General features: G+C 38.6%; 2 protein-coding genes across 5 annotated transcripts in view; one reads left to right on the top strand and one right to left on the bottom strand.

The window, feature by feature from the left end:
• sdcbp2 (syndecan binding protein (syntenin) 2) overlaps positions 1-3621 on the top strand; it is a 14333-nt gene extending 10712 nt beyond the window's left edge. The window contains exons 5-9 of the mRNA XM_083570243.1: positions 285-443; positions 772-947; positions 1678-1849; positions 2026-2117; positions 2882-3621. Of these exons, the coding sequence (XP_083426369.1) occupies positions 285-443; positions 772-947; positions 1678-1849; positions 2026-2117; positions 2882-2936 (654 nt within the window). The 3' untranslated portion in view covers positions 2937-3621. The remainder of the gene's footprint in view (positions 1-284; positions 444-771; positions 948-1677; positions 1850-2025; positions 2118-2881) is intronic.
• On the bottom strand, positions 3076-25875 carry snphb (syntaphilin b). 4 transcript variants are annotated; one of them, XM_083570167.1, is made up of 6 exons: positions 25586-25873; positions 18778-18921; positions 13790-13906; positions 8677-8784; positions 8351-8500; positions 3076-8019 (listed from the first exon to the last, which is right to left on the bottom strand). In XM_083570167.1, the coding sequence occupies exons 2-6, from the start codon at positions 18819-18821 to the stop codon at positions 6459-6461; spliced, it is 1980 nt and encodes a 659-aa protein (XP_083426293.1). In that variant the 5' UTR covers positions 18822-18921; positions 25586-25873; the 3' UTR covers positions 3076-6458. The 4 variants fall into 4 exon arrangements, with proteins under 4 accessions (XP_083426293.1, XP_083426294.1, XP_083426296.1 ...); XM_083570168.1 differs by lacking the exon at positions 25586-25873 and adding an exon at positions 21480-21867; XM_083570170.1 differs by lacking the exon at positions 25586-25873 and adding an exon at positions 17034-17108 and having other exon boundaries at positions 18778-18824.

Genomic DNA, 25875 nt, shown 5'->3' with positions numbered 1-25875 from the left:
CATCTCCACTGATGGACCAGCTGCATTGCAGCTTATATCTGTATACATGCACCAAATATCTGTTTACTTTAATTTGCTCTTGCTAGTATCATCATCTCTTCCCTGATCTTGGTGTTGTATTTTGTTTCTCGTGGTTACTTTCATCAGCTTAGATCTTCTCAAGATCTAAGCTATGTTTAGAGATGTTATCACCAAGAAAGAGACATACAAACAAAAGTATTGGGACACAAACTTTTCCACTTATTTGTGGTTCCTCCATAAACTCGTTTATTTTCTCTCTGCAGCAAGTTGCAGTGCCATCAGAAATCGGGGGCATGGTACGCCCAGTGACGGGCAATGATGTGGGCATCAGGAGAGCTGAAATTCGCTCAGGCCTGAGGGAAGTCATCCTCTGCAAAGACCAGGATAGAAAGGTTGGCCTGCGGCTGAAAGAAATTGACAATGTGAGTAAATCTTATTAGCATGCAGTGACACGGTGGTTTGTGGGCTGCACATCAATTGAGATTCTAATGTAAACCATGGTGCTGTGGGAAGATAAGATTCTTCACTAACGACTCAGAGGTTGTGGCTTCAAATCCAGACCTGACAGACTGTGAGCATTGGGCACTTGCGCAAATGTTACTTACTCCAGGCAAAAAATCATGCGTGCATTCAGATTATTTTGTAGTAAAAATTTCAAATTTTCCCTGTGTGACAGGGCTTTGGCTATACAAATCTAAATAAAACCCAGCAAAATTCTAGTTCTGTAACTACCCATCTTTTTCCTTCTAGGGTGTGTTCATTCAATTGGTGCAGGCGAATTCACCTGCATCTCTGGCTGGACTGCGTTTTGGAGACCAGGTGCTGCAGATCAACGGCCAGAACTGTGCTGGCTGGAGCACAGACAAAGCGCACAAGGCGCTGAAGGTAGCAGCTGAACAGCGCATTGAGCTCGTGGTCCGTGATAGGTCAGTCCAGTCACTACACTTTACACTCTGTAAATGTTAGTCAGATAAGCTGGGTTTTTTTTTTTTCTATAATAAACATGAGAATCCTATATTTTGTCCATATATAATAATTTTTAATTAACAAAATTAAATCTAGATCCGTCTTGAGTGTGTGTTGTTGATGCCATAGATTTGTACACTTACTATTCATCTAAATAACCTCTCAAAGGTTAACCATGCTCCTCTAGTACTCCGTGTCCTGTACTATGTTAGTGTTTTTCTTTGCTTTAACACAACATACAAAAGGTCTGTCAGGTGACCAGCTTATAGGGTAATAATGCCAGCACCTTTTATGGTTAAGTAAATATAAGCTTTTATGGAGTGCAAACAATGAGATCTTGCTGGTATTAATCCATTCAGTTACACACACAATGGGCTATTGAAAGTCAGTGGTGTCCACATGGTCTCCAGGTAAATTAATTTAAACATATCTCACAAAACAAGGATTATTATGTCATTTGCCTTATAACTTGCTGCATGTGTGGGTCTGGCTCCACCCTATGGACATTAAACATGCCTGGTAATGTGATAATTATAATGATGTTTCTGAATCTTAACTCTGTGTTTTGTTTAAAAGGGAAGGTACTTTAATGCAACTGTAGTACAATATCATTCTTATCGTTGACACATGCATCTACCACGTCTTACAGTATTAACTTCTTGGCTGACACTTTTTTGTTGTTGACCACAGGCCCTTCCAGCGCACAATCACCATGCATAAGGACAGCACTGGCCATGTTGGTTTTATATTTAAGTCTGGCCGTATCAATTCTCTGGTGAAGGATGGTTCTGCTGCCCGCAATGGACTTCTCACTGATCATTACATTTGTGAGATAAATGGCCAGAATGTCATTGGACTCAAGGTAACATAAAAAAAAAAAAAAAGTTTAAAGGCCATCAGAATTGAAATAAACTTAAATATTAATATAGTTCATATTATTATTAAAAAAAAATATTCGTCTAACTTTATTGTGCATTTCTCCAAGACATTGATTCTTGCAGTAATGTATTTAATTGCTCATGTTGCGTTTTCTCACAGGATCCTCAGATTAAAGATATCCTGAACACATCTCCCACCGCTATGACCATCACTATGATGCCTAAGGTTATCTACGAGCATATGATTAAGAGGTTAGTGCACTAATACAAATATTACTTTTAGCTTTGTTAGTGCAGTTGTATTGAGGTTATATTGAACATATAGCAGTTACATTATAAATAGAAAAATAAATAAAAAGCTTCCCCTTATGAACTTTAGCATGAAACTTTGAAGAGTAAATAGCAGTATAAGTACAGAGAAAGCGATTGTATAGAATATCCAGTATTTTCTATATACTGTTCAAACTTATATAGAAAATGCTAATATCATATTTACAGACTATAGAAACATAAAAGCTTATTTTCTTTTAACCACCCAAATTCCAAGAAGGTTGGGACGCTGTGTAAACAATTGTAAACTTTGCAACAACAACAAAAACAAAGACAGACCCAGGACTGTTGAGCATCTAGAATTATGTATCAGATACGAATGGGAAAACATTCTTTTTCCAAAAGTCCAGCAATTGGTCACCTCATTTCCCAAATGTATATACGCTTTTAACAGAAGATGGGACCCTGCACAGTGGTAAACATTTGGGCATTGTCCCAAATTTTCTGAGCTGTGTTACAGCCATCAAATTCAAAACTTCCTTAAATTTTCCTTAAAATGCTATGTTATCAATTTATACATTTGATATGTTATTATATATATTATTTATAAAAAAATTTTGTTGACATTTTACACTGCATCCCAACATTTTTGGAATTAGGGTTGTATAAAATGTGCTGGTTTGTTGTGTTCATATTAACTTGTAAAACTCATAGTGCTAAATAGTAACCCGCTTTTGCTTTTACAGGATGTCAAGTGGCCTGCTGAGGTCTTCAATGGATCATTCAGTGCCTGAGGTTTAATTCTTTCAAAACCCCTTCTAGAACATCTGCAATCTCCATCAGGCCCTTTTAGCACATGGCTGGTCTCTGTTAGAATTAATCCTTTCTTCAATCTTGTTCATGTATAACATCAGAAATTTGTCTTTTTCTACTTTAGCTGTTCTTGTATATCTATTTTTTTCTATCTTCCTTGTTACAGTTGCATTGTCTAATTGTATTTTATATGTAACAATAATAATCCCTGAGCATTAATGACTTTGAGATTCATCTTTTATCTTTTTTTTATTTTTATTTTTATTTTTTATTTTTTTTATTTTATTTTTTTTATTTTTTTATACTTGCACCTTTCGATTAGTTTGTAGGCAATGAAAAATAAGGACTAGGTTTGTACTTGGGCTTCCGAAGACAAATAAGTATTGCGGGCATTGAGTTCTAAAATATAAAAAGTCACCCACTATGCACAGGTTTAATCAGTCCCCCTGGTTGAGAAATTCAAATTCACACCTATGTGCCAAGAAGGACTTTCACTGCCACACTGTAAACAAGGTTCATTTGATAAGTCTTTGTTTTAAGAAATATATATTCATTTTAGTTGTCTTTTTAAAATGTATAAATCATTGATTACACTTTCTGCAGTTATGTAAATTCTATGACAATGTATTCAAATATAGCCTCAACATACTTGTAATAAAAGTATATAAATGATCATTGTGGTATAACATGGTGTTATATTGTTAGCCCCAAAACTCAACTCCCAAAGGTACATGTGTTTGGGAAACTGTTCACTTCAGTGCAACGATTGCAGATAAATGTGACAGGATAAGGTAAAAAAAAAAAAAAAAAAAAACTGTACTCGGCAGAATAGTGAAATATATGTTTAAATACCTAAAAGTCCAATCATTTAAAAGCAGAAAGAAAGGATTATATACACCATGCTTTTTAATAGTCTTTTTTTAATACAGTATAGTGAATGAAAATGAAATGACAGCTGTGCACAAGGATTCCTGTACACTCTATTATTACTATTAAAAAAGCTGTTTTACAGTAGGGAACATACTTATTTACATATATTTGTTGGCCAAACCAATTGACATAAAATTTAAACATTGCAAGAAACAATTTTATTGTTTCACTTTTAAAGTAAATTTTTGCACATTGCTTGGAAGTGTAAGATACATTCACACGTATCACAATGCTGGCATATGACATTCTATTTTATTGTACGCAGAGACAAATACCAAACCTAGGAGTTAAAGCTTAGCTTTAATTTATTAATGGAATACCTCTTATGCTAGTCCCAAATGCAAAGATTCTAATGTATTTTCAGCAATGCTGGCCGTCACGTTCTAAAAGCCTTGTGCATCGGTATAAGGTAAAGAGAGTGCTGTTTAATACTTAGTCTTCCATACAATGCAAATATTGTGATCCTGTGAAGGTTTGTAAAAGATCTGGGTTCAAAGTTGCTAATGCATTTATTTTCAAATTGTAAGTGTTTGTGTGTGGTTAATTAGAATGGAATTATACTAGCAGATTTGGAGTAAGACATTTAGATGAAAAATATTGCAACAAAATCAAAAATAACCATCAAGCACCATTTTAAGCACACACAACTGAAGTCCCCTTGCTTACATACAACATACAATCCTTCAGTAGAATATGGCTTTACAGCAAACTTTCAAGGCCTTATTAGTCACTTCAATGCAAACCTCTTGCTTTCATCTTGCTAGTAACAGCATTGAAGAACATTTAAATGGCTCTTTACTGGCTCATAAATTAGAGGTAATTGATTGATGTCAAGTTTGGACCATCCCTTGTGTATCCAATATCCTTTGACCATTTTGAAGACAAATACTACACAAAAGCCACACAATCATTGTGAAATTCGAAATTCTAAACATGATAAAAAAAAAAAATCCAGTTTACCTCATATGTTCAGTGTCATACAATCACATACATGTGCTAAAACAGCCAGAGTGATGCTAGCATATTTACTTAAAACTGCACACCACAGATTGGTGAAAGTTCTCAAAACACACTGCACAACACAAATAATTGTCATGTGGTTTCAGGAGAAAGCAGCAAAAAAACAAAAACATAAAAAAAAAATCGTAAAATCATCTAATACATTGACATCTAATACATTAACTGACAGCACAAACAGTGACTCCACACAGAGGGGAGTGTAGAGGAAAAGGCAACTAATGAAGGTTGTAATCATAGATATACAGTAGAGAGATGTTCACAAGAATAAAACAGTAATTTATGATTTTAGCAACTGATTTGCACTTATGGTTATTATTTGTTCTTTATTGAGAACATGTACATCTACATAGATGTACATGATTGAGTCAGTTAAAACTGTGTTCTCTGTGAATATCTGCCCTACAAATATTAAACATTGCATACACACTAAACTTCAAGTAACTAGGTGATAAAGTGAATTTTAGTGCAAGTGATATCAGTAAAGTCACACCACATAGCGCTGATTCGGATAAAAGTAACATTTCCTGGGGGGGCTCGGTCACTTTGGTAACACAAAACAAAAAAACACCTGTATAATTACAGTACAGGGACTATTAACATTAACAAATGATTGAAGTGCAAAAGAAACATTAAGTGTTCTACAGATGTCTCATATAGACCTGTTCTGATAATCATAATTAAGCATCATTATTATTACTAGAAACATAACATGATTGCTTGTTCTCCATGCATCCTTCAACTCTTTAAACCTAGCCTATCTAGTGGCTCCTATGCCCTTTGATAGCAATATTCTTTGTCTTTCACTCACTCATTTTGGTTCAGAATAACACAATAAAGCTAATATTTTCCATGTACTTTTTGCCTATTGATTACGCTTTAGCAGGAGAAGCCACCTTGAACTATGTAAAGTTTATAAATCGATTATCAGTACTATAATGAGAGAACTAACCATGCACCTACAACTGCTGCAGCAATGATCATCTCCAGTTGTTCAGGTGCTTCAGCTACACTGCACGATAACACCACACAAATACAAACACACACATATCAACACACATATAGGTTTTTTTTTTTTTGTTCCTTTAAACCCCTATCTTATAAGATTGGACCAAAATAGTACACCATAGGATCAGGAGACAGGAAGACAGAGAATTAGACATTTTGTTATTTTCCTTACTCCTGAAACTACCAAAATATTGTTAATGTCTGTCAGAATCATTAGCTGTTTCTTGTCCTGCCAACTAATCAAGAATAATTGGGTTAGAGCTCAGGTTTTGAAAGTAAAAGGTACCATTGTATAAACCCAGAAAGTACTGACATAATTTCAGTAAACATTTTTCGGTAAAACACTTCTCATTTCCTTCTGCCCTATATCAGGACTATGTAGTATATCAAGATTAGAGCTGTGATGGTTACGATTTAACTAATGACGAAGCAACAGTGCTAATCTTGCCTCCTAGCCTGGCTGTTCATTAACACCCCACGGTCTCTGCCAGTCTGATCTGCAAACAGCACTTTGAGTAGCTTGATGATCCTCTCTCGGATACTCAAGGTTTGATTTCATATATTTATTCCTCCTGGCCCGCCTCCTCCTGCAGGGTAATGGCGCAGACCTCCCCCTCGGCGCAGGGAGCGCAGGGCTACGGTACAGCAACCGCGCAGCAATGACCCAATGTGGTACATGGGATGGCCTCCACGCTGTGGGCCTTGACAAAGCCATGCTACTGTGGGTACCACTGGCACTGCCACAGCTAAGAGATCCACTAAAAAATGACGGCTCCAATAGCTCTTAACAGGCATGTCACAGTCAGAGTTGTTTGCGCTCACTGATTCATTGTTTTGGTCTTCTTCATTATCAGCATCCACTTCTACAACAGTGACCCCATTGATGCTGCCTTGTGAGGCTAAACTCTGTGGCTGGGTGGTTTGTGGGATGGTCTCTTCATTCTCCTTCACTAATGGCACAGGGAAGGAGGTTGTATCAGAACATGAGGGTGGATCTTGAGTAGTAGGCTTTAGTGCAGCATCTGTGTCTGGCATTATTGATGCAGCAGGCAATATAGCAAAAGAATCATCAACAACAGCCTTTGTCACAGCAGACTGAGTGCCACCTACTGCCAGAGCTGACGCAGTGGAGATAGTGTCTGTAAAAATGTCTTTCCCTGCAGCTGTGGCTGTGATGACAGATTCAGTGGTGACTGAGTCTAGATCGTCAACCTCATCTGACAGCCAGGTAGAGGTAGGGCTGCAGGCCTGAGAGCGGAAAGTGCGAACCTCAGCAATAGTGTCCAAGTCCGAGCCAAATGCAGCTCCATGGGCTGGGGCTGAGGCTGGTCCACAGTCATATTCTGTCTGAATTGCCTGTTCTCTTAGGTGGTGCAGGTACAGGTGGTGATGTGACAGGCAGGGGTGGCTAAAGCTCATGGCACCCTCACCTCCAGCTGTTCTACCCAGGCTGCAGCGAAATGGCAGCATCCGTGTCTCTCCACAGCACAGTGCATCGCAAGTAGCTGAGTGAGGCAGGTGTGAGCATGCGTTTAGCAGCGATGCCGTTTCCTCTGATAGGCAAGCAGCCTCCAGGAGCAGCTCAGCCCTGGTGACTCCACCCCCTGCCATTTCCCCACAGCACACAAAACCACTGTCCTGAGTACCCTCGGCTGACAAGCAACATGCCACATCTGAGCCACTGCCACTTTCATTGCGTTCGGGTGGTGCAACCTCGCCCAGTTTAGTGTAGGTAGAGCTGCGGGTTAGTGAGCGGGCGGGTGAGCCTTCACCAGAGCCCACTGACCCCTCACCAACCCACGACCCTGCCCCCACCGCCCCACCCCCAACTGGGGCCTCTGTAACTTTTGCCACTCCGGTTTGTGCCAGCTCCATGCTCTGCAGCAGGGATTCCAACTTATGGTTCTGGACATTGATGTCTTGGAAACACTTCTGCACACCCGAGTCTGCCTCACCCAGGCTGGAGCGAACAACATCGACGACCTGCTTCAGCTGCTGGATTTCCCGACGTGCCTCCTTCAAAGCAAGTTGGGCCTCCACGCGATGGCACTCCTCCTCAATCCAGTCCTCCTGCATTCGGGACAACTGAGTTCGCAAATCATCTATTTCTGTGTCTCTGAATGGAGAGCAGGAGAGAGGTAAGACAAGTTTTTTTTAATTGTTTTTTTTTGTAATTCAACTTGCTTACAGTGATTAATATGTTATAAAGAAAAATTAACAGTAAAAAAAAAGAAAGGTGACAAAATATGTTAAATTGAAAAATAATAAAGTGGTAAAAACATCTCAAACAGAGATAAAATGTATAAAATAAATGAATTTAGTTAGGGATAGCTAGAGGAGGTGCAGGTTATCTAGCTTAATAGTTGAAAAATGAAATAATGGTTGAAACTTTTTTCCAACCTTTTGTGAATGCATTTGCTTTGGTAATTGAATATTTCACATTTTACCTTTCCTGCAGTCGTTCAACGGTTTCTTTGAGTCGTGCCCTCAGATGTCTGATGCACACCTCTTTCTGCTGCAGAGGGGTCAGGTACTGCTCAGGAGGAGGCGGCTTAATACCATGGTTATCTGTGCAGGATGTGTACTTCATATGGTGCCTTGGGAGAAAGAAGTACATTTAGATAGAGTTTAAGCAATTCTCTTTCTATGTAAGGTTTTGAGCACAATCTATAAAAGCAGGCTATTGGGTTGTACAATGTTCATGCTATGAACCTTTCATAAAACTCCACCTTTAATCTGAATGCATTAATTTAATTACTTATGTGCATCAAACCTGGGGGTGGGGCTGCAGTCACTGCCCTTGCATGAGCCTGAGTTGCTGCTGCTGCTGAGAGAGGCATTGCCATAAGGATCACGGTTACTGATCGGTGCTGGACTCCGCCTACAGCACAGGGGGAAACACTGTTAAAGTAGCTTCTTCATAAAGAAGATATACAACACAGTCCAATGGTTAAGAGGAATTTGTGATGATTATAGGCACTAATTATACACAAAAAATCAGCCATAAACCACAGCTTAGCGGAGCATAACAACAAAACATGGCCATTTACATTAATAGGACTAACATGCCACAACTTGACGGGGACCACTATCTCCTAGGAAATAAGATAACATAAACACACAATATTAATAATAATAATAATAATAATAATAATAATTATATATATATATATATATATATATATATATATATATATATATATATATATATATATATATATATATATATATATATATATATATATAAAAATAATCCTCATAAAAGTAAGTAAACCCTTCACATTTCTGCAACCATTTTAGTAAATCCTCCGATGGGACAATACTATAGACATGAAACTAGGATATATTTTAGAGTATTCAATGTGCAGCTTGTACAATACAGATTTACTGTTCTCTCAAAATAACTCAACATACAGCCATTATTATAAAAATAACTACTAACAAAAGTACGTACACCGTAAGTGATAAGGTTTTATGTTTTATTAGAGCAGTTAAAATGTGGTGGTTTGAGTACTATTCTCTCATACTGACCACTAGATGTTCAACATGGCACTTCATGGCAAAGAAACTCTCTGAGGATTTGAGAACTAAAATTGTTGCTCTCCACAAAGATGGTCTAAGCTATAAGACGATCGGTAACACCCTGAAACTGAGTTACAGTACAGTGGCCAGTGTCATACAGAGGTTTCCCAAGATGGGTTTCACTCAGAAAAGGCCTCGCAAGGGTCGATCAAAGAAGTTGTGTCCTCATGCTGTGCATCAAGTGCAGAAGCTGGCTTCAAAAAACAGACTTTGTGTGCTGCCAGTATTGCTTTAGAGGTTGAAGCGGTCATCGTTTAGATCATATGCCGCACAGTGCAAGAAGTTGGTTTGCTTGGCCGTCAGACTAGAAGAAAGAAAGCCTCTTCTGAATCTGGCTCACAAGAAAGCCCACAGTTTGCTGAAGACGATCTCTCCAAGAGAATGAATTAATGGAATCATGCTGTGGCGATGCCCTGGTGAGAAGTTCCAAGAAAATTGTGTCTGGCATGGTGCATGGTGGTGGTAGCATAATGGTCTGGGGCTGCATGAGTGCTGCTGGAACTGGGGAGCTGCTGTTTATTGAGGGAACCATGGATTACAACATGTGCTGTGACATTCTGAAACAGAACATAATGCCCTCTAAAGGTAAAGGTGATGGAGTGACCAAGTATGCCTCCAGACCTGAACCCTATTTAGCACCTGTAGCGAAAGGTGCAAAGGTGCCTTGTGTCTAATATCCAGCAGCTCTGTGATGTTATTATGGAGGAGTGGAATAGGATCCCAACAACAACCTGTTGAGCTTTGGTCAATTCCACTGGATTAGGGCAGTGCTGAATACCAATGATGTTTACACAAAATATTGGCACTTTAAACTTGTTTGTGTACTTACTTTTGTTGGCAGTTATTTTAGCAGTAATAGCTGTATGTTAAGTTATTTTTAGAGGACAATAAATCCAAACTGCTATAAAAGCTGCACATTGAATAAAATATATCCAAGTTTCATTTCTATAGTGTTGTACCTATAGAAATGCCAAAATGGTTACTGAAATGTGAGGGGTGTACTCACTTTTGTGAGATACTATATATATATATATATATATATATATATATATATATATATATATACAGTGAGGAAAATAAGTATTTGAACACCCTGCTATTTTGCAAGTTTTCCCACTTAGAAATCATGGAGGGGTCTGAAATTGTCATCGTAGGTGCATGTCCACTGTGAGAGACATAATCTAAAAAAAAAAAATCCAGCAATAACAATGTATGATTTTTTAACTATTTATTTGTATGATACAGCTGCAAATAAGTATTTGAACACCTGAGAAAGTCAATGTTAATATTTGGTACAGGAGCCTTTGTTTGCAATTACAGAGGTCAAATGTTTTCTGTAGTTTTTCACCAGGTTTGCACACACTGCAGGAGGGATTTTGGCCCACTCCTCCACACAGATCTTCTCTAGATCAGTCAGGTTTCTGGCCTGTCACTGAGAAACTAGTTGCTTAGGTCTGGAGACTGGCTAGGCCACGCCAGAACCTTGATATGCTTCTTACAGAGCCACTCCTTGGTTATCCTGGTTGTGTGCTTCAGGTCATTGTCATGTTGGAAGACCCAGCCTCGACCCATCTTCAATGCTCTAACTGAGGGAAGGAGGTTGTTCCCCAAAATCTCGCAATACATGGCCCCGGTCATCCTCTCCTTAATACAGTGCAGTTGCCTGTCCCATGTGCAGAAAAACACCCCCAAAGCATGATGCTACCACCCCCATGCTTCACAGTAGGGATGGTGTTCTTGGGATGGTACTCATCATTCTTCTTCCTCCAAACACGTTTAGTGGAATTATGACCCAAAAGTTCTATTTTGGTCTCATCTGACCACATGACTTTCTCCAATGACTCCTCTGGATCATCCAAATGGTCATTGGCAAACTTAAGACGTGCCTGGACATGTGCTGGTTTAAGCAGGGGAACCTTCCGTGCCATGCATGATTTCAAACCATGATGTCTTAGTGTATTACCAACTGTAACCTTGGAAACGGTGGTCCCAGCTCTTTTCAGGTCATTGACCAGCTTCTCCCGTGTAGTTCTGGGCTGATTTCTCACCTTCCTTAGGATCATTGAGACCCCACGAGGTGAGATCTTGCATGGAGCCCCAGTCTGAGGGAGATTGACAGTCATGTTTAGCTTCTTCCATTTTCTAATGATTGCTCCAACAGTGGACCTTTTTTCACCAAGCTGCTTGGCAATTTCCCTGTAGCCCTTTCCAGCCTTGTGGAGGTGTACAATTTTGTCTCTAGTGTCTTTGGACAGCTCTATGGTCTTGGCCATGTTAGTAGTTGGATTCTTACTGATTGTATGGGGTGGACAGGTGTCTTTATGCAGCTAACGACCTCAAACAGGTGCATGTAATTTAGGATAATAAATGTAGTGGAGGTGGACATTTTAAAGGCAGACTAACAGGTCTTTGAGGGTCAGAATTCTAGCTGATAGACAGGTGTTCAAATACTTATTTGCAGCTGTATTATACAAATAAATAGTTTAAAAATCATATATTGTGATTTCTGGATTTTTTTTTTTAGATTATGTCTCTCACAGTGGACATGCACCTACGAGGACAATTTCAGACCCCTCCATGATTTCTAAGTGGGAGAACTTGCAAAATAGCAGGGTGTTCAAATACTTATTTTCCTCACTGTATATATATAGTGAGGAAAATCAGTATTTGAACACCCTGCTATTTTGCAAGTTCTCCCACTTAGAAATCATGGAGGGGTCTGAAATTGTCATCGTAGGTGCATGTCCACTGTGAGAGACATAATCTAATCTATGTATGATTTAACTATTTATTTGTATGATACAGGTGCAAATAAGTATTTGAACATCTGAGAAAGTGAATGTTAATATTTGGTACAGTAGCCTTTGTTTGCAATTACAGATGTCAAACGTTTCCTGTAGTTTTTCACCAGGTTTGCACACACTGCAGGAGGGATTTTGGCCCACTCCTCCACACAGATCTTCTCTAGATCAGTCAGGTTTCTGGCCTGTCGCTGAGAAACACGGAGTTTGAGCTCCCTCCAAAGATTCTCTATTGGGTTTAGGTCTGGAGACTGGCTAGGACACGCCAAAACCTTGATATGCTTCTTATAGAGCCACTCCTTGGTTATCCTTGCTGTGTGCTTCGGGTCATTGTCATGTTGGAAGACCCAGCCTTGACCCATCTTCAATGCTCCAACTGAGGGAAGGAGGTTGTTCCCCAAAATCTCGCAATACATGGCCCCGGTCATCTTCTCCTTAATACAGTGTCCCATGTGCAGACAAACACCCCCAAAGCATGATGCTACCACCCCCATGCTTCACAGTAGGGATGGTGTACTTGGGATGGTACTCATCATTCTTCTTCCTCCAAACACGTTTAGTGGAATTATGACCCAAAAGTTCTATTTTGGTCTCATCTGACCACATGACTTTCTCCCATGACTCCTCTGGATCATCCAAATGGTCATTGGCAAACTTAAGACGTGCCTGGACATGTGCTGGTTTAAGCAGGGGAACCTTCCTTGCCATGCATGATTTCAAACCATGACGTCTTAGTGTATTACCAACAGTAACCTTGGAAACGGTGGTCCCAGCTCTTTTCAGGCCATTGACCAGCTCCTCCCGTGTAGTTCTGGGCTGATTTCTCACCTTCCTTAGGATCATTGAGACCCCACGAGGTGAGATCTTGCATGTAGCCCCAGTCCGAGGGAGATTGACAGTAATGTTTAGCTTCTTCCATTTTCTAATGACTGCTCCAACAGTGGACCTTTTTTCACCAAGCTGCCGGGCAATTTCCCCGTAGCCCTTCCCAGCCTTGTGGAGGTGTACAATTTTGTCTTTAGTGTCTTTGGACAGCTCTTTGGTCTTGGCCATGTTAGTAGTTGATAATAAATGTAGTGGAGGTGGACATTTTAAAGGCAGACTAACAGGACTTTGAGGGTCAGAATTCTAGCTGATAGACAGGTGTTCAAATACTTATTTGCAGCTGTATCATACAAATAAATAGTTTAAAAATCAAATATTGTGATTTCTGGATTTATTTTTTTTTCTTAGATTATGTCTCTCACAGTGGACATGCACCTACGATGACAATTTCAGACCCCTCCATGATTTCTAAGTGGGAGAACTTGCAAAATAGCAGGGTGTTTAAATACTTATTTTCCTCACTGTATATAGTTCAGTCAAAGTCAAAAACGGTGAAATGAGGAGAAAATTCATGCCAGTGCAATGCGAGAGAGAATCAAAAAACAAAAACACTGGAAAAAGCACAAGGAAAATAGGTTAAGACCATAAAAATGGGGAATCGATGGATGATGCTCTGACCGACAGTGGCGCTCCGGAGACTTTGGTGTCAAATATCCTCGGCTCTGCCTCATAGAGACCATAATGCCTGCCTCCATGGGGGTGTAGTCTAGTTCTATAAACCTGCAATAATCAAAACTGACCCACATACAAGAACACACTATTACTCACAGGACTCCTCATAACTGAATAAACCTAAACGCCTGTAAAGTATTAGGATGCTTGTCTTAATCTAAACAATCTTGTTATATAGATTTATTCATTTAACCAGACACCTATCTTGATTCAAGCTTCAGGCAAAGTATTAATGGTAAGAAAAAAGGGTTAAAAAAACATTTTGTGACCCTGATCACCTGAAGCAAAAAAAACTCTTTAGTAAGTACCTATTAAACCACATTAAACAACCAAATATATAACACGCATTTAAACCATATTTTGCATGCTAACAGAAGATGTAGTTTTACTTCTACATTTAGTTGCAATGTGTTCCTGAAATATCAGTGCTGATATTTTGTTATATTATGACCTTTTTACAGAGACCAAAAAAATTCTCACTGTAAGATCTTCTCTGAAAATAGGTCATATGCTTTATGCAGCAATAAGCTGCAGTTAACAAAAAAGTAATAAGAAGAGAGAGGAAAGAACATACTGACGCTGTAGCCATATACAAATTTTATAATTATAGGTATTTAACATAATAATAGCTATATTACAAAGATAGTAATATAGATGGCATTATTATTAGCCATCCACTAAGTGAGCTGCATTAAATTGATTTTCCATTTTATTTGAACATGTGGAGACTTTAACCCAAACTGCTATTGAGCAGACACAGTCAATTTAAACAAAAATAGATCATGGCTTGTGTTGTGACTGTTATATTGTGTTATACTGGATTAAGCGAGATTTGAAGAAAATGGCCAGACTGGTTGAAATTGACAAGAAGTCTATGGTTAATTCAGATTATCAAACTGAAGAGTATAATTGAATGTTTGTGGCTTACTGCTGATGCTACATGATTTACTAATTGGATAATTAAATAAATGAACAGGTGTTCTAATAAAGTGTCCAACAAGTGTATATTTTAAAGTAAGAATTCCTCATTATTATTCCTTATTATTATTAGATTAGTTCTTATGAACATTGTCCGTTAGACAGGAATGAATGTTCCTGCCTTTTCTGTGATTAATGACATCGTAGGTATAGCCTTAAGCTAAATCTTTGCGCTTCAATCAGACTCCTCACCTTAAGTGTCTGTCGCAGAAGCAGAAAATATTAAACAAAGCAATAGGCAAAGCACTAGACACATACTACAAACTATTTTTTTTAAGGGAAGATTAAGGAACAAATCCATTTTAATTTTCGCCTCAGTGAGGAATAAAATCCCTTGGAATAAATTGAATGGAAGCAATGTTCATTTATAGGTTGAGAGACTAGGAACTGTGGTCATGCTACAGAGTGGCTCATACTGTCAAGTCTAATGAAATAATAATGCAGAGTCCCAATGCAGGCTGCAAGATCATTTGTATATACACCAAGCAGAACCAACAGTTATCAATGTGTGTCAAGCATCAAAAGTGTTTTTTTTTGCAGCAAGAAACTTAATGAGCCACAGAGTAGCTTCATCTCCCAACCCAGAATGATTAACCCATAGCAACAAACCATTTATAAGCAATGTTCTATTTAAAATGCATGCCTTTAACCAGCTTACTTTTCCCAGAGCTGTAGGAATATGTACAGGGGTAGATATTAATGTACAGCCAAAGATGCAAAAAGAAGTGACAAAGCTAAAGCAAAAGAAGGCAAACATAATAAATCTGGTATCATTACTGATAGCAGAGAAAGAGACAGCAGGGACAGTGGTCAGCATTAGTGTGTTTTATAAGATGGACTGGTTCAAGCCCAGTACTAATGATACTGTGTGGTCAAAGAGATGCTATATTTAGTTGTGCAGTAGTTGAGCGAATAATAATAAAAAATAGTTATAATGTTAATAAATTCTTTACTCTCTAAGTATTATATTAGACTTTTAGTATCTCTGTCACACAGATCTTAAGTAAGAGTTAAAGCAGCACCTACAGACAAAACAGCCACTAAGGGGTGCAATTTCCCATTATACAGATGGAAGCCATGTGTTGGCCCAACCCTTATCCAGTCCCTGACCACTGTATTTATTAAACTTTTTGGCTAAGAAAACCAGGAATCATGACTTTTTGTTTAACCGTTTAAACATAAGAAAATAAGAAAATGTTAATAATTAATAATAATAATAATAATAATAATAATAATAATAATAATAATAATAAAAACCCTTACATAACAATAGAGATTTATAGATTGTGCACATAGTAAACTGAACTGATAAAAATGTTATATCGTCCTGGAATCTTCTGTTCTTTAAAGCTGTTAGCTGAAAGCTTAAACATGCTCATGACCATACTTAATCAACATAAACCTGAGTAGCTCATGTGTTAAGTTATAATGTTTATTTGTGTTACATGGCCTATGCGATTGATATTTTCTTTAGATAATAGCATAAAAAAGACCATAAAGAATTTGCATGTATTACATATTTCTGACTTTTTTTTATTATCTTATCATTTAAAACTCCCCTTTATCTTTTAGATTCCTATCCATTGCTGTGTAACATTCTTATTTACCAATGTCATTGGTATTGTGGTACTATGTTGATAAGCTAATCATGTTTTAAGATGCACCTGCAATCAGGACAATCCTCACATTTAAAGACATTTGGATATATGTCGTATTAATATTGTTTATGGCACTAAAAATGTAGTTAAAAATTCTCTATATTCTTCTCAACTGGCTTACCAACTGGGATACCAATCGCTACTATCCAGGTAGGGAGAAGTCTAGCACATGCTTTCTTTAAGACACATAAAGTCTGCCAATATCATCTTTTTGGATTTCTGCTCATGATACGTGAGTGGGACACTGAGAGAGAAAAACTGGTCGCTTTTACATACATGAGCTCACAGATGCCCACAACTGAAAAGTGTTGCTATATATAGTTAATAGTTTTCAAAAGATAGATGCCCTGATTAAATGGAATATTGCTAAATAGTAACCAGAATTACAATCTGTACCTTGTCTAAACAATGCTTCTACATCCCTGGTGTGAGTTACAGTAGGGGGTGGTTTTAGATTGGACCTGGCTTCATGGGTAAATTGCAGTTTTCTATAACTACAGTAGTGCTCTCTACTATAACCATGCCCTGTGTAGGGTACTGAATCTGAGGCTCACGGAGGAGGTGCAGAAGAAGAGGACAGTATTTGCTGCAAGCGCCATTTGGGCTGCAGGGCCTTCAGAGGATTGAATCTGAGGAGAGAGACAAGACAGAGAGGCAGAGAGCTGGGCACTACCAGACGCAAAGCTGTGCTTCTAAAAATCCTTATTTTATTAAGTAATGCTGACTCTACTTTCACTACTACAAATACTTTAATACAAATATTTATATCTGCAAATATTTTACAATCACTATGCAGACACGTGCAATTATACCTTACAGATTTGAAGACAATCAAACCAAACAGCAACTCCAAAACAGAATGGATCATTAGCATGGTGTTATGTTTCAGTCCATTTCTGTTTTACTAATCTAATCAGTAATTACATTAAAGCATCTTATATGAGAAGCAATTTTGGTGATTGGTTCTAGGTACAGTTGGCCAGCTTTAAAGTCTTTTACTCAGCAACTTAAGGCAATCATCCATCTTCTTGGGGAAAAAGAGGCAAAGAGCAAAAAGTTAAAGAGCTGGAATAGCTGAGCAGAGAGAAGGTGAATGAAAGACTTGTTATCTTTAGTACAGCACAGAAAATAAGAGAAATACACCAACCAGGCATTATATTATGACTAAAAAACTTTCTTGGGGCTTCTCCCATTAGGGGTCGCCACAGCGGATCATCCGTATTTATGATACGCATGTTTGATTTGGCACATGTTTTTACGCTAGATGCCCTTCCTAACGCAACCCTCCCCATTTATCCGGGCTTGGGAACGGCACTAAGAGTGCACTGGCTTGTGCAACCCTAATGGCTGGGGTTGGTTCCCTGACCGGGGATCGAACCCGGGCTGCAGCGGTGAGAGCACCGCATCCTAACCACTAGACCACCAGGGAACCAGGCATTATATAATGACTACCGTTCAGGTATAACATTATAACCACCTGCCTAATATTGTGTTGGTCCCCCTTTTGCTGCGCAAACAATTCTGACTCATCAAGCATTAACAGCATTATCTTATTTAGCAATTTCAGCTACAGAAGCTCGTCTGTTGGATTGGACCACACAGGCCAAGCTTCGCTTCCCACATGCATCACTGAGCTTTGGCCACCAATGACCCTGTCACTGGTTCACCACTGTTGCTTCCTTGGACCACTTTTAATTGATACTGACCCCTGCAGACCGGGAACAGCCCACAAGAGCTGCAGTTTTGAAAATGCTCTAACCAAGTCATATAGCCATCACAATATGGCCATTGTCAAACTTGCTCAAATCCTTATGCTCGCCCATTATTCCTGCTTCTTACACAACATTTAGGAAAATATGTTCACTTGCTGCCTAATATATTCCATCCACTGACAGGTGTCATGATAGATAATCAGTTTCATTCACTTCACCGCTTTTAATATTATAAGGTCATAATGGTATGCCTGGTCTGTGTATAAAACTGAAAACCTAAATCTAAAACTAAAACTGCTAAATAAAATAAATCTTCAAGATACAATATACAGATATCTTGACCCAAAGTTTCGGTATCCAAATTCACAGTTTAGTGAAGAATATAGTCAAAAGGAACAGCATACAATAAGTCTTATTTTGCATGATCCAAATAAAAATGCTGAGCAATATAAAGCAAGAAAGACATGAATAATTTTTAGAATAAAGCAAAGAGTAAATAAAGGAAGGATAAAGAGTGCAGCCTCAGAAATGCAACAGGAAACAGATTACAGAGAATCAGAGCCAAAATAAAAGGTCAGCAGCCTACCTTCGGGTCCCAGAAGTAGATCTCTTATTGACAGGTGAAGACATCGAGGCAAGCTAGCACACTCTCTGCAGTTCTGTTTCACTCCTTTCCTCCCTCTGTTTCTCTCTCACTCAGCACAGCTTAATCACCTTAGCTCAAACCAGCCTATGAAAATAAAAAAAGTAACACACAATGCAGAATTTGCCACTGTAACCTTGAGCATAACTTAATGTAAGATGCAAATTTGATCACTGTGCTTTAGAGTTTAACATTAAACTTTTACACTGTACCAATCTGCAATATAATTACACATAATAGATTTTAAAAAAATAATTAATATTATCACTTAAGACTAACCAGAATGTGGGAAAGTAACAAAAAACAGAATCGAAGAGGCATTTGTTTGACACTGTTAATACAGGTTTCTGAACAACTTCTAAATGGGGGGTTGTGTAAGGAAGGGCATCCAGCGTAAAACACCCCAAATCAAATAAGCAGATCACAAACAGAAATTTCATACCGGATCGGTCGAGGCCCGGGTTACCAGAGAATGTTGATGGAGAAGTATATAGAAGGTCAGAAGGAGTTGCATTGTGATTTTTATAGATTTAGAGAAAACGTACGACAGGGTTTTGAAAGAGATGTGGTATTGTATGAGGAAGTCAGGTGTGGCAGAGACGTATGTGAGGGTGGTGCAGGACATGTATGAGGACAGTGTGACAGCAGTGAAGTGTGCAGTAGAAATGACAGACTGGTTCAAGGTAGAGGTCAGATTGCATCAAGGATCGGCTCTGAGCCCTTTCCTGTTTGCAGTGGTGATGGACAGGTTGACAGACGAGGTCAGACCGGAGTCTCCATGGACTATGATATTTCCATATGATATTGTGCTTTGTGGTGAGAGTAGGGAGCAGGTTGAGAAGAGCCTGGAGAGGTGGAGATACACTGTAAGACAGAATTCATGTGTGTAAATGAGAGAGAGGACAATGGATTGGTGCAGTTGCAGGGAGAAGAGGTGGAGAAGGTGGATGTTTTTAAGTACCTGGGGTCAACAGTGCAAAGTAATGGAGAGTGTGTTAGAAAAGTGAAGAAAAGAGTGAGGCAGGGTGGAGTGGGTGGAGAAACGTGGCAGGAGTGATTTGTGATAAAAAAAAAAAAAGCATATTTGCAAGAGTGAAAGGGAAAGTTTATAGGACTGTGGTGAGACGTGCGATGTTGTATGGTTTAGAGACAGTGGCATTGAGTAAAAGACAGGTGGAGCTGGAGGTAGCAGAGCTGAAGATGCTGAGATTTTTATTAGGAGTGACAACAATAGGACAGGATTAGAAATAAGTTTAGTAGAGGGACTGTGCATTTAGGTTGTTTTGGAGACAAGGTGAAGGAGGTAAGATTGAGATGGTTTGTTTATGTGAAGAAAAGGGACATGGGGTATAGGTAGAAGAATGCTGAGAATAGAGCCGCCAGGAAGGAAAAAAAGAGAAAGGCCAAGGAGGAGGTTTATGGATGTTGTGAGTGAAAACATGCAGGTGGTTAATATGAAAGTGGCAGATGTAGAGAATAGGGCAGTATGGAGACAGATTATCCGCTGGGAGCAGCCGAATGAAAAAGAAGTATATGGCAAAATGCTCAGTCATATTAAGATATCACAACGAAGAGGAAAGTGATAAGCAAATAATAAAAGAAAGGTAATTTCTTTAACTATTTTCTAATTAATTTTCAATAAAAAAACAGCTGTTCTTCAAACCCATGTAAACATTGGGAGAATGTGTAAAATTACATACAGTACTAGGAGCTCAGTCTGAGGTGGCAGCATTACTGCACCACCACTGCACTACTATGTTGGGCTCACAAAAGTGATATGTTACAAATTTCAGTCCTAATGTAATTTGTTTTGTAGTGTATGGATGAAAATACTCGCTTGAAAATACGTCCTAGGTTCTTGACACAGGAACAGGTGTACATATCTACCAATGTGTGTCCTCTGTGAAGTTCTGTTATATCAAGGCACCTTTATAGATGTAGAAATACACAGCACACCTTGCTGTATACAACTTTAAACACATCCTGCTAAATAAAGCTGATGGTGAAAAGGGGAAGCATGCATCAGTGAATTATACCTCTCTGTACTGTACTGTACACTGTAAATTTTCTGCAAGGGTTTACCTTAACTGTGCCAAAATGCTAAAACTGGTTTACTTGATGACTATGCATTCTCTCGGTTATCTACACCCCGGACAATTTTGCTACCCCAAAAGAACTCTGATGTTTGGCTCTTTGAACAAGTAATCCCTTGACAGTATATTTTCTTACTTTGTAGGGTATTTTTACAGATAGACTTCATCTGTGTTATAGGTATATACCGCTCAACAAAGTATACAAGTCTGCATTAAGCACTGCTGACGTTGCACAGCAGTTTCATAGAAAAGATTTACATTTAAGAATGTCTTAAAGAGCATCTAAATATGAAATGAGTTATGGTACCTGTCTCATAATAGGGTGCTAACTGCAATAATGCACCCTGGGACTCCCTCTAACATGACTCACTACCACGCTGAGAACAAGTGAGTCACTCCTTTTCACCATCCCCATACGTCCCACACCCCCCCTAACTGTGTGCACACACAAACACACAAAAACATACACACTGGTGCCTCTGACATAAAGGTTCATAAATATTCACAATAAAGGACATAGCTTTAAACAAAAAATCCAGACTCTAGCATTACCTCCCATGGTTATATTCATAATTTCACATCAAAATGTGCTGTATCATCCTCCTTTACAGTGACTCAGGTGACCTCAGTTTGGTCTGTAGGAGACAGGAATAGCAGCCCTGAACACAGTTTGCAGATGAAGTTAAGTGTCTGTCATTCACTATTTTACCTTTTCCCTCCGGGTTTCTATTACAGATAATAAACACACAATGAGGGTGAGGCTTTGGGACCCAGATAAAGCCAATACCATTTAATACAGGATAAAAGCCAGAGATAACCTGCCCTTAGTGGGGTGGCATACAGACCACAGTGAATTTGCTAGTGAGCATGCTTGTGTTTTAATGATTTATTACTTGCGGAAGGGATTATGCTGAAGCAATTATACTCATGCTGAACATTTAATAATGTCATCGATGTAAGCAACTGACTCAGTCTTTTAAATACTCACATGTAAACTAAGTAGATTAAAAAAAACTGTCTGGTTCAGCATAAATATTAGTCTATAATCATCTATGCCATCATATAAAAGCAAAAAAAAGAATGGCCTTCCAAATTTTTGTGGTCTTGTGCTGTTTTAGCCTATCTGCCCCAATGTTTCTAGGTGTTGTGTGATACAGATTCATGCCCATTCAGCTACAAGAGATTTCTTATTGATGTCAAGTGAGGGAGTCTGGGGTGCTTTGTGTCTTCATGGAGCTTCAGGAGCATTCCTAAAACATGTTTGGGTCCTTTAATTTCAGTGAAGGGAAATTGTATACAAAGACATTCTGTACAATTGTGTTCTTTCAAATTTGTGCACCATTATTGTGTAAAACAATAACAATAAAAACATTTAGATGATAAAATACTGCTAAAACTAGTCAAGGGAGTGGCACCTTCAACCTCATCCACTAATATAGTATTTAACCATAGCTTTAATCATGTTGTCATACAGGCTACTGGTTTAATAAAAACACACAAATGGGTTAATTAGAAACAGACATTATATAAAGCTAATGTACCTGTCCCATATCGCTAGTTATAAAGCTAATTAATATTTTAGGACCCAAGGACCAAAAATGAATCATGGTTTGGGTTCACATTTGTTGCTTTAGGGGCAATGATCACTACAAATCAAAACAAATATATTCTAACAGATCATCTTTATTCAGTCATGGATAAAGAGCACCATTCCTGTATTTAAGCACTACTCCAGTAAAAGTATGTGTTTTTTTTATTGTACTTTAGAAAAAGCTCAAAAGCAATTACTTTTAAATTGTCTTATGTATCAAAAATGAAATGACTGATCTGTGAACATTTTACTAATTTAAACGCAATGTATTGTTGCATTCTCCTTCAGATCATACAACTTTAGGAAAGAGTTTTCTATTTTTATAGGTACAGTGTGAGAGAACTTTTACTTATGACTGAGTTACTGGGATAAAGTTGTGGTCTTTAGACAGGTAATCATTAAACGTATGCTTTCACTTCAGCATAAAGACAGCATAATTTACTGAATATAGTGGAGTAAAAAGTAAGATAGTACATATTACACAAGTGTGGTGAAGTGAAAGTAAACATTACCCAAAATGGAAATGCATTGAAAAAGTACATATGCATGAGAATTGTCCTTTTTTGCAGCACTGAAGTAACAACACAAGGTATTTTTTGCAGAGACGTGCAGATTTGTGCAACTGAGCTCTGAAGCTCTTACCTGACTAAAACCATTTATTTTGTCAACCTTTTGTTTACAATGCAACCCAATGAATTAGACAGTCAATATCTTTGGATTTGGCTGCATATTCAAATGATGAACAATGGTGTCTCATGACAGCTATTAGTACAGATTTACCATTTCCCAACAAGACTTTCATATTATTGCCTGGCATGTGTTCAACTTTTTCAGTCTGCTACAAAAACTATAATCCGACTAGGTAAAAACATCTAACTAGTTTCTTAGATTTGATAGATTAAATTGCTATGCTATACTGCAGATTCCCAATCCTGGTCCTGGGGTACCCTATGTCCTGCAACCGTGCAAGTAATCAGGGAATGTCCAGTAAATGCAGTTGATGTTGTACTGTCCATGATTAGCCTGTGCTGTGAATATATCAAGTGCATCACATGATCGAAAACCTATTTTGATTTTATTTACACAATAAGCGTTTTTAGTAATGACAGTAGACTCTTAGACAAAGGGCCGACTTCCGAAATACACACAAAAACAGCTGGCCTTTAGCTTTGATTTAAACATACTCAGATTTTTATGCATAGTTCCCCTACTTGTAGAGGACCTTAAGTGTCTGGTTAACTAACTGTAATTATATGCAAATATGTATACATCACATAGTAATTACTAATCAGGTAGGTTGAGATATTAGAATGGATGCTAAAATGTAATATCTACTTGCCTACTGGGTCCATGCTCTCTCCCAAGGAAGAATCTATCACCACAAAAAATATTTACATGAATTACACCCATTATCATCTACACCTTCTGAATTGCTGCTGGTAATGTGTTATGGTTGTGTCATTGAAGATGGCTGAAAGTTCCTAGCTCCAATGCATAGAAATCAAGAGGGTATTTAATTCTGGGTGATCACTCTGACGTAACTGTCACTGATATGCTGCATGATTCTACAGTCTGGGCTACATATAAATCAACCCAGCTACATTTCCTCTTACCATAAACTTTGGGTTTTCCTAGGACAAAAGGTGGTCATCGAGAATCACAAATTTCCCTCGAGACGAAGATCGCTCTATCTATCTATCTATCTATCTATCTATCTATCTATCTATCTATCTATCTATCTATCTATCTATCTATCTATAAATACTTGGTTCCACATAAATCTGAAATGATCTGCATTAAGTTTTGACATATGCATATGCATATCATCTGCTGTGGGTGCCAATACAGATGCAGATGTAGGTTTATCTATGAAAGGGACTGCCCTTTACAGTGTAGCTCTATGGATAGACTGGTATTAGTAGTATTAAAGATACTACAAAAAATGGTGCTTTGCAGTGGATGGCAATGAATGCACTGAGGAAGGCATGCACAGAAAAACAAAACATATGAGGCTGCACACTGACAGGGCCGAAATACGTCTCCATGGAGACGGACACTATTCCAGAATGTGATAAGTGCAAAGTGTAATGATTGGGTCTGAACATGCTGTGTTAGTGGAGTGAGCCACAGCAGAGAACTGACCAAGAAACTAACAGGCCTTCAAAAAATTCAAATTTATTTTGTTACCAAAAACAAATAAAACTGGGTAAACTATAGAAATGTTTGCTGGGAGAAAGGAAATTGTTGCTAAAGTACTGCTATTAAAGCAGTGTTGCAGGCATGTTTTTTTAATGCAAGATAACAATAATAAGACATGTCAAGTACTAACAAAACCGCAAAATATCTTACCAGGTGGCAAAGATGTTTTACCATCTGGACTAGCTTTGGCCTGTGTGATGGCAGCTGGATTTTTCAGCAGGATAATTATTTTGTACATAAGAATGTTCTTATAGTAATGTAAGACAAAAATAACAAGCTCTTAATTGGGAGAAATGAGAAGAGACTAATCTTCCCATTGATTGTATAGGACAAACATCTGGATTGTGCATCTACACCTATATACAGTTTGAGTATTGTTTATAATTAAGGGCATTTCGTAATAATTCGCATATTTCCGACACAAGTAAAAAAATATGCAAGGTCACACCAGGCCCTATCACCCAAAGCATCCTGCACCTGTCACGACTCATGAGGCACAGAACCTGCACACGTCCAGGCGTCAGTAAAACCACCTTATTGGAGGACTTACAGGAAAACACATCCACGCAAACGCATTTAAGACACTTTCAGCAGCAGCAGCAGCAGGAAAAGAGCGCACCGACCCGCACTCTGCAGCCAAACATCTGTAGTGCGCATTCACAGCTGCATCCGATTAGACACTTCCAAACACAACACTGCAGCCCTGATGGCACCAAAAACCAAGCAATGCTTACGTGCATTATACAATTCTGTAAACACAAATCCCCTTTGCTGCATTTGTTGTGTCCTTTATGCAGTCCTTCGTTTGTCCTACAGGATCAGTATCACATCACATTGCAGCCTTTCCGACACATTCTGCATACAGTACCTGTTTACCGCCTTCCGCGTTTGGTGCAGGATTTTCCCCGTCTCATGTAAGAGCTGTGGTCGCGTTTCCCCCGCGCAGCTCGGGCGCAGATTGCACCGAAAGCGCGCAGAGGGAAGGCTGGCGGGACACGGCGCCTGTGCGTGAGATTTGTTTGCAAACGGTGCTGGGGGAAAAAAAAACCCATCACAGATGAGACGAAAGCAGACGCGCAATATTACGTCAGGTCTCCTTAAAGAGGAACGCAGCGCGATAAGGAAGTGAGAGTGCACCGGAGCTCGTGATGGAAACAC

Source organism: Silurus aristotelis (assembly GCF_946808225.1).
Source record: "Silurus aristotelis genome assembly, chromosome: 19".
In the NCBI taxonomy this organism is placed as follows: domain Eukaryota; kingdom Metazoa; phylum Chordata; class Actinopteri; order Siluriformes; family Siluridae; genus Silurus; species Silurus aristotelis.
This window is presented reverse-complemented; position numbering and strand designations above follow the sequence as displayed.

What these genes read in the sequence shown, in the direction of transcription:
- snphb (XM_083570170.1), bottom strand. Translation starts at nt 18,821, where the DNA reads ATGTCTTCACCTGTCAATAAGAGATCTACTTCTGGGACCCGAAG. An exon ending in TCTTCTTCTGCACCTCCTCC is followed by an intron (nt 13,907 to 17,033) that starts GTGAGCCTCAGA and finishes TATGTGGGTCAG; the next exon opens with TTTTGATTATTGCAGGTTTA. An exon ending in GTTGAACGACTGCAGGAAAG is followed by an intron (nt 8,020 to 8,350) that starts GTAAAATGTGAA and finishes CTCTCCATTCAG; the next exon opens with AGACACAGAAATAGATGATT.